This window comes from Streptopelia decaocto, assembly GCF_964273445.1.
Source record: "Streptopelia decaocto genome assembly, chromosome: 2".
Taxonomy (NCBI): domain Eukaryota; kingdom Metazoa; phylum Chordata; class Aves; order Columbiformes; family Columbidae; genus Streptopelia; species Streptopelia decaocto.
In genome coordinates this window covers 142,316,288-142,325,772 of record NC_138655.1, presented here as the reverse complement: position 1 = coordinate 142,325,772, position 9,485 = coordinate 142,316,288, and the positions used below count along the sequence as shown (strand labels likewise).

Sequence of the window (9,485 nt, the reverse complement as noted above, 5' to 3'; positions counted from 1 at the left end):
AAGTTACAATAGTGAATTCTTCCACAGCTTTTCCTTCCCTAAAGGCAGGTACTGCTTTTTCAGCCATGATGTATTTTCCATTTAGGGATATAACGCCATGAAATAGTGAGAAAAGGCAGGACATTCTCTCTAAAATACCACCCTCACATAGAAAAAGGGTAAGCAAATTGAGAAAGCAGATCTCCACATCTTGTCTATGTGAACAGGGATTTTATATATCCTATTATATGGCACCTAAGCCCAAATACAGAATCTATGTGGAAACTGGACAAAGTTGCCAAATTGTGATTCCCCCAAACCTCTGCTTACTGCAGCCTAATCCTGAAGTTGCCTAGGCTACCTGGTTGGAGCAATATTTAGGAACCAATCCCAACTGTATGTTTAGTTACAGAGAGCCATACTGGCACTGAGGGGGATGCTCAGGAGATGTCTGGAAGGTCCCTCAGAGAGTCATACTCGTCATTATCAGATAGCAGCCACTGCTGTCTTGGCCCAAGTTACACAACCCTCTGCTGATTCTTGTGTGCACTAGTAGCCCTCTATAGTCCCAGCAAACTCTTGGTTCAGTTCTCACAGATGCAAAAGGACTACTCATCTACAAAACTTGTCAGTCCTTGGAAAGCTTCACAAACTAACTCCTCATTAGTCACCTTTTCTGTCTTTGGCCTATTGTTTTCTGGTAACCATTTCCCCCTCCAGGCCTACGCATCCTATAGAACCAATTCAGATGACCTCAGACAGAAGGGTCCTTTATGGCAAGTTACAATGGTGGATTAATCTTTTTGAGCTGCTCAGTGTTGTTAGGATTTCACCTGAAATACCTTATCCACCATCACATCAAACTGTTGGAAGGACCTACATACCACAGAGCAGGATCTAGAATGGAAAGTGAAAAGGATGAGAGGTCTAGAAGATGTAGCCAGTGTTACCATCTGAAAATATGGAGACATGTGACAAGAGCTATCAAATATAGAAGAATCTGTCTCAGAACCTGCTAGAGCAGTACGGCACATAAGTAGTGTTAAATTACAACAATTTCATTAGACATCGATTAGGGTAAACTTCCAGATATCAGGGATGAAGAAGCAATAAGACACACTGTTTCACAGGATGGTAAAGATACATCTCTAATGGCATTTGAGAACATGCTAGATAAGGAAAAGTGGATGCTTATTTATGTATAGAAGTTTAAGAATCTCATCCCTCCTTCCTGCTACTTTCACTTCTATGATAAATTGTTCTGTTTAAGAAGACACACAAACTTTTACTTAATACTAGTCTTTTAATGCCTATTTAGTGAACCAAAGTAGAATAAAAACTTACTTACATGTATTTCACACAGACACAAAATATTTTAATTTAAACACAATTAAAATCTGTCAAAATATTAAAATATCAAAAAATTTCAAATTAAATAAGGACCTTCTCTAGACTAAGAGTTTTGAGTCATTTGTTTATTTACATTTGGCATAAAATACACTGTAAAAGAAAAAAAACACATAAACAAAACAAACAAAACAAACAAACAAACAAACAAACCCTACAAAAATTATATGTGAACCTACTGTGTATTTTTAGGGTTTCTGAACCCAAAGAATATACAAGTAGAACAGTCTAACATGCAATGTTAACACCTTAGTCATGCCTGAACTCTGGAATGATACTCAAAGGATTAAAATAGACTTGGACAGGGGGAGTTTGCTTAGAAACAGAAAATACTTTCTAATGGTAATTTCATTAGGCTTTGAAAAAATGGCCTAAAATGTACAAAATCTTGACTGGTATTGGAGATTTCCAGAATAAATTTCATATATTTTTTTCAGGTATGAATTAAATATACTTCATCCTGCCTATTCCTCCCTTTGGAGAATCATTTGAGATCCCCATTCTATTATTTAAATGAGAAAAACAACTCCTATTCACAATACATTCAGTCCCCTTATTGTAGTTGATCTTTCAATGCTTATGTTACAGAATTAAAGCAGAAAAAAACAATTTACACTTTCCTTTCTATCAGTTGTATACAGAGGAGGAAAATGTGTTAATTCAGGTACTAGGGGGAACATGAAGGGTTTCCGTGGGTACCTCAGTGGCATAAGGAAGATGCGGATGCACAGCACTGGAGCAGGCTGCCTGACCTGGTCCTGCTTTGGGCAGGGACCTGTGCCAGGTGAGCTTGGAGGTCCCATCCCACCCGCGTTATTCTGCCAGCCTGTGCTGGAGAGCAGGGGCGCCATTGTCAGGATACCTACAGATCTGGATATACTTTTTGAAGCGTGCTAAGGAGCTTTTTCTCACAGTTGCCTGTGGTGAGCATGGTTCTTCTTGTGCCTAAACGTGACGCTGAACCCCTGCAGAGATGGAAAATGCCCAAGTGTTCATTTGCACAGAATACACATATGTTCAACAGTCCTTCCGGTTACTACTGTTTGTGAGCAGATCTCCGGATCTGCTTTGCAAGATTCTTCCTGCTAGTACAGAAAGCAAGAAGCATCCTATGCAAAATGAACTAGAATTTCCATAGGAGAAAATTGCTTTGCCTTAAAAATTCTTGTATTCCAGCACTTTAATTCCTTTCAAAATCAGACACAAGACCAGCCTGTTTATTAAACTGTTGCCTGCTCATTTTCTTCAATATTGGTCACAAGACAATTTGATTCCTGAGTTCCAAGGTCAGCACCACTACAGTATATGGCATTGTCAAAACTGGCTGTAATTGTTTGCCGATCACGTCTTTTTTTATAGAAGAAATAGAGTGTAAGGCCAGTTCCTGTTAGCAGAAGGAAGATCAGTATAACAATCATCCCGCCTAAATTATTTGAAGATGAAGTAGCAGCTTCATTTTTTGATGCTGTGAAAGACAAAACAGAACAGTTACTGCAAATGGCCAGAGACTGCTATTGCATACAACAAACACCTCCCTAAGTAAATCAAGTAGGTGAACTGTACATTACTGAACAACCATAACAGCAGTTAAGATTTATGTATGTTCTGGATGGACAATGCAAAATTTGGCTCAGTCTCTTCTATATACCTCTCAAAAGGAATGTTATATACCACAGCATACCATTCGTTTAGGAAAAAAAAAAAAATCAATAAGACATCCAGTTTGAGAGAAGAGCTCTCCTTTTAAACAGCTATTTTGAAGAAATCATCAGTGACCAGTAAATGGATATTTAAATGAAACTTTTTTGGAAGCAATTTTACTTGTAAATAATAAATGCCTATAAATTTATTGAAATTTCTGTTTAATGTGCATGTAAGAAACCAACCTACCTTTATTGACAGGTGAGTCATGGGTTGGCTCAGCTTCAATGACTTTAAAATTAAAAAGATATATATATTATACACAATTTGCAAGCAACCATTCAAAGATTAAATAAATACTGCACAAATAATTTTTATTTTGCATACCTAACAAATTTTAAATAAACATAGAATGGTTTGGATTTGAAGAGACCTTAAATACCACCTTGTTTCAATGCCCCTGCCATAGCCAGGGACCCCTTCCACTAGACTGGGTTGCTCAAGCCTTGCCCACCCTGGCCCTGAACACTTCCAGGGATGGGGCATCCACAGCTTATCTGGGCAGCCTGTTCCAGTGTCTCACCACCCTCACAGTAAAGAATTTCTTCCAAGTATCTAATCTAAATCTACCCTCTCTCATCTTAAAACTGTTACCCTGCAACATATCACTACACTCCTTGATAAAGTCTCCTTCTCCATCTTTGTTCTAGCCCCCTTATAGTATTAGAAGGCTGCTATAAGGTCTCACCAGAGCCTTCTTTTCTCCAGGCTACACACTGCCAACTCTCTCAGCCTGTCTTCATATGGGAGGTGTTCCAGTCCCTAATCATCTTTGTGGTCCTGCTCTGGACCCACTCAAGTAGGTCTGTGTCTTTCTTATGCTGGGGGCCCTAGAGCTGAACACAGTACATGGAGATGGAAAAGTTTATGAAAACATTTTCCCTGACAATTCAGGTTGAATACATCAAATATTCTTGTTAAAAATATTTTTAGGTGGTGAAAAACAAACAAAAAAACCCCCACAAACCTGTTTCACTACCAATTTCTTTGAACACTTTTTTTTTGGTAGGGGAGACAGACAATCAAAGTTTTTACACTTTTTCAGTTTAACAATTCACACTGAAGAAGTCAATTTTTTACACTTGCCAAAGTGCAAAGCACATTTGATCTATACTTAAGCGTATTCAGACAACTTCCTTTTCCTCCCTCCACTGCTGGGTGAGTATGATTCAATTAATTGCTTGCAGGACTGGCTGGCCAGGCCCTATAAAGCTCATGGATGACTTTTTGCCAGCCTCCCAACATGTGGGGATCCACAAGCAGGAGACTTAATTGGTTCCACATTTCATTTATTATATTTGTGTAGTGGATCTGTCTGATGATGGCAAATCTGGCCTGTTTGAAATCGTCTCCCAGATAATGTGTGCAAACACAGCTGAATCCATGTGTTTATGGTGGCTCACACTACTGCATATGTGCAGGTTTAAATCCTTCATGCTCTATGCAACACTGCTGTGCATGCAAGAAGGACTCAGCCCAGCCTGTCACATATTCAGATTTCACATGGCTTGACATCCAAAAACAGGGTCAAAAGTAATCATTAAAAATGAAATGTACTATGCTGTTTGGTTGTCTTGACATGTCTCCCTATGCCTGTGTCAGCAGAGAAATTAATTGGGCCCTACTGCCCACCATCACTTGAGACTTTCTGCTTGGCTGACAAGAAGACCCCAAAACACTTCACTGGTACCAACCCCACCAGCAGCACCTACTTTCCTTCTGCAGGAGCTCAGAGACTTTCAACTGCTGCTTCTCAGCTATCAGGAGAGTGTTTGCCTTTCCCCTCAGCACTAGTTTAGTAATCTATTTATCATCTACAGCCCTTCACACTCTAACCATGATGACTATGAGTTTTCTCCACACTTTCACCAGGTGATATGTTCTCCCCTACCCTATGGTACAGCAAATGCCAATGCTTTTAAAATGAGATGAGGAAACAGTGACTCGGGTTCTTCTCCAACATGATTTTTCATTGTTATTAACAGAAGTTACTTGTCTTTAATGCAGATCCACATACATCAACATCAACGCATAAAATGTGTCCAGTGCATGAGCAGTTTGGCTTGATGTATATTAACCACTACTTCTGAAATAACCCAGTGCACAGAAATTCCGAACTTACTTTTTGGTATTTTGCAAATAAAATTCTGGTCAACAGAGCAGTAATAGTTCCTCCAGGTTCCACTTGAGACATCCATGTCAACACAGTGTTCTTCAAATACTGTAGGCTCTCCTTTCTCCCAGTTGACAAATTCTACTGCACTTCTGTCTGTCCATATCCATTCCCCTAAAATTAAGAGTATTAACTAATGAGTGAATGGGGAATCATTTATAGGCTACTAGGCACAACAGATATAGCGTGTATTAATTGATTAAATTAGCATTACAGAGGGCTCATTTCTCACTCTTTTAAAAGCCAGAGATACTCAGATGGGAGTGTACCAAATGTAAATGTTCACAGACAAAGTTAACCTCAGTAGCCTTCAGGACCATGGCTGTCAGAGACATCAAGATGACATGCCCAGGCTGCCCAAGGGGTTTTAGCTGAAGCCTGTGCCCAGGGCACACCTGTGTCTGGGAGCCTTAAGAAAAGCAGAACACCTGTACAAGCCAAGCTCTGCAGTTCAAGGATCCAGATTGCTCAGGAGATTTTCTTTATGCATGCATCCAACATCAGTGAACAGCTGCTTTATTAGAGCTGGATTAATAAATTATTTTTGCAGACTGAATCAGCTGTCTTTAATAATAGTTCTCTTCTTATCTTCTGCTGAGGCCCATTAAGTAAGTAGGAATAACTTCCATCTCTGCTCCTTCAGGGTGTACTTCTATGGTACAGTATCGTGATATAACTCGCATCTGATTCCATGCTACCTCCTCCATTCCCTTGTTTGCAGCTGTGCTTCCCTGCTGTCTCTGCTCACATTGCAAGCAGCAATGTGGCAGTGTAGTGTGCCAGGTTAGGAACAAATCAATGCTTTTGTACTATTAGTTTTGAGCTGGAACAGATGAACTTGACCCACCATGCAACAGAGTGCCTGTGCCTTTGCTGGTGGTGAGAGCTGGGACTCAAGCAGCCATGGCCAATGCCGCTCACTGCAGCCCAGTCCAGACTTGCTCGAGAACTATACCCTCAAAGTCTGTCATGAATAACAGGCTTCCAAATTACAATGTTATAGGAAACCAAATCAAATCTGCATAAAAAAAAAGAAAGCTGAAATATTCTTGGATTAAAATAAAACCACTGAAATTTATATTTAGAAATATTACTAGGCAGCTCATATGAGCTGCTATCCCCTGTATTGTTTAGAAATAAATTTCAATTTAAGGCTGTGTCAGCTTTTAATTACAAGACAAAATTTTTCTTGAAAGACTAATACTGGCTAAATATCAAGCAATATGAATTTAAAAAGTAACAAGAATCCTTTTAATCAACTACTGTAGTGTTAAGCTAGAACCTTTCACAGACTGAAATATACTGTAGCTACACTAAAGATAGAAAAAGCATAGATCTCTTGGTGGTATTCTAGCAGAAAAGCTATTAAACATTGATTGCTCTTTGATTATTTAATATTTAGTATATTAGTATTGAGTATGTTAGTGTTATTTAATATTCTTTATTTAGTGTTTATTTTCATCTCAGTATGCATTGTGAAATAATTACCATCAATATTTTTGAACAATCCTATCCAAAACTTTCTGAAGTCACTTGCAAGTGGAGATAAATAAAGTAAGAGAAAGCTCATTTCAGCTGAATCTTCTATGGAAACCAGAGAAGCACCTAAAAAATATCAATTAAATATTATATATAATTTTAGCAAGATTTTCCATTAGAAATGAATTATCTCAGTCAGCAATTATGACATCTTTTGTGATCAGTCTTTTCATATAGTAGAAAATCTTGATAATAAATTTAAATTACCTGTAGCTTATAAATTATATACATACACATACATCTATGCATTATTTCTGGGATCTGGATTAAAAAAACAAACACACAACCTGTAAAATATCCTAATTTAAAAAATGCACTTACCCATCCGAATGCACGCCATGGAAGCATCAGGCCAGCTCTCCTCAGAAGTGGTGTGAACATAGTAGCAATGACCACGGAAGGGAATCCAAGATCTACCATGCTTCGGTGCAGGACACTTTCCAGGAAGCTGTGGTGGTTCACTAGGGATTAACTCTAAAGAGAACACAAACAGGTTTCAGCAGGGTCTCAAAAGCCAAAGGAAACTGCACCCCATATCAGGCCTACAAATCTGACAGTGATTCCAGTAAAAGGAATATCACATAGACTTAACTAATGATAAAAGATTGAACTAATCATGGTAAACTAGTAATAAACTGTAATGATTGGAGCTGGTTCTCCAATCTGCTAAAGAAGGCTTACACGAGTACTATTGCAATTGTCTTCAGCAAAGCAATTTTTACTCAAAACTTGCAAAAGAGAGTAAGGAATGAGTCAGTACACACAAAGGATGTCAACACCACCACCACAAGCCAGTCGCTTGTGTCCAGTTTGTAGCAAGGTTGATCAGAGAAGCTGTCTGTACCTGCCCTTGTACATGCATCCTAAACTATGTGAAAGTAGAATTAGTAACCTATTGCATCACCTGATTAAAGCCAAAGCAGAGCTTAAATGAATATAGTTTGCTGTAAAGTATGGTGGTGAGATCATATATTTCATACATGATTTAAAATTTGTTTGAAAATTAGGTGCAATATTTGAACTCTAAAGTATCTCAGTAGAAGTTTCCCTGGATCTCATACTTTTAATAAATACAAATTGATTAATTCAGCTGCTATGCTGACGGAAGTTTCTTATTTCCCAATATTACAAAAGATACTTTTAAATGTAAAAATATATCATTAATATATTTATAGTTAGGCTAAAGTTAATCAATTCTGCGGTTTCTTACAAATAAGGGTGTAGAAAAGATGTATTGCTTGTGGCACGAAATGTTGTAGTTGTCTTTATGATGTGCATGTGTTGACCTGCCTGTGAAATGCAATGTCTGAAAACTCATCAAGACAGACTGGATCTGGGAGTTCTTCCTTAACAAAAGCAGTATTTGTCACAAGGCATATACCATCCATCACAATCTTTGCATATGCAGAAAAGCTAAATTCAAATAAAGCCATGAATTTAAATTCCAGCCTACCTAATCACATTTCTTGCATTCGCAACTTACCATCAGATTGTTTACAGAGAGAGAAAAATGTTTCGTTGCAAGATGCTGTCTTCCAAAAACCATCCAAATCTAAGTAGACACAGGCTGTATTCTTATTTGGTTCTCCACTGGCCCAGTTATGATATCTGCTTCTCCTTCTATCTGACCATATGTATTGGCCAGGAGTCTAAAAGCAAATTACAATAAAGATTATGTCACATACTATTGAAAGAATTTGAAGATTGGAATTGCAGGTATGTAGAAGTTAGAAAACATCAGAATGACATTTTATCACACAAAATTAGTTCATCCTCTATCATGAATACATAACAGTATGGCCCAGTCTTCCACTCTCCATAGCAGTGAGAACAGTGGTCCTAAAGACGTTGATTTAGTAGGCAACCTGCATTATTCAGTTCACACCATCTGTTGTGCGCAGTAGATGGGCAAAGGGTCTTGTAATAACAAATGTGAACATACAGTTGAAGCTTGAGTCCACATATACACAGAGACCAAATAAAGCTTGCAGAGAAACTATTGTTAGCATTCTTCTAGCACAGGCTTCTCTATATTTTTAGAAAGCAAAGTCAAAAAGCAGAAGTTCCACTGGAGAGAGGAATACACTACTGAGGATGTTTGTCATGGGGCACACACCACAGACCTCTGCCACCCATGCTGACAGGGCTTGTGGTAGTTTTCTAGCTGTTGCAAGGACCAGCTTGTAGACATAAGTCGAGTATGTATTTTTTCAGTGGACTTCACCACTATTTTCAGACAATGACTAACATTAGTCATAGCCATGGCTCCTGTCATCCTGTCCTGCACAGCTGAGGCTCTTCTTCGTGTGATCTTTGGAGGCTGGCTCCCATGCAGCTCTTTGTGCCAGTTCCTTTCCAGTCTTTTTTCCTTTGAAGTCTTTGGCCATGTTTCATCCCAGATTCCTGTCTAATCCTGGTTTCTCAGTGCCGGTTCTCACCAAAGTGCAGCTCCAGTTCCTCTCATCTCAGCACCTGTACTCGCTCTCAGTCCCATGTCCCACCAAGCTCCAGCTCTACCTCTCTTCTCTCGTTTTTCTCACAACTCCGGTTCCACAAATATCCAGCTGCATCCTCTCTTTTGTGTGTTCTTTTTACATGCCTCTAATAGGTTTTTCCCCTGTCAGACCTTTCTGCTCTTCGCTGACTGAGCCTGTTTTTCACAAGGCACTGGTTTCAGCTCCACACA

At 38.9% G+C, this 9,485-nt stretch overlaps 1 protein-coding gene across 1 annotated transcript in view; it reads right to left on the bottom strand.

The window, feature by feature from the left end:
* Window positions 1–1,270: 1,270 nt before the first annotated feature.
* Window positions 1,271–9,485, bottom strand: part of LOC309436900 (macrophage mannose receptor 1-like) — a 32,095-nt gene continuing 23,880 nt past the window's right edge. The window contains exons 25-30 of the mRNA XM_082046534.1: window positions 8,283–8,448; window positions 7,121–7,273; window positions 6,749–6,865; window positions 5,210–5,374; window positions 3,277–3,318; window positions 1,271–2,851 (exon numbers count right to left, since the gene is read on the bottom strand). Of these exons, the coding sequence (XP_081902660.1) occupies window positions 2,607–2,851; window positions 3,277–3,318; window positions 5,210–5,374; window positions 6,749–6,865; window positions 7,121–7,273; window positions 8,283–8,448 (888 nt within the window). The 3' untranslated portion in view covers window positions 1,271–2,606. The remainder of the gene's footprint in view (window positions 2,852–3,276; window positions 3,319–5,209; window positions 5,375–6,748; window positions 6,866–7,120; window positions 7,274–8,282; window positions 8,449–9,485) is intronic.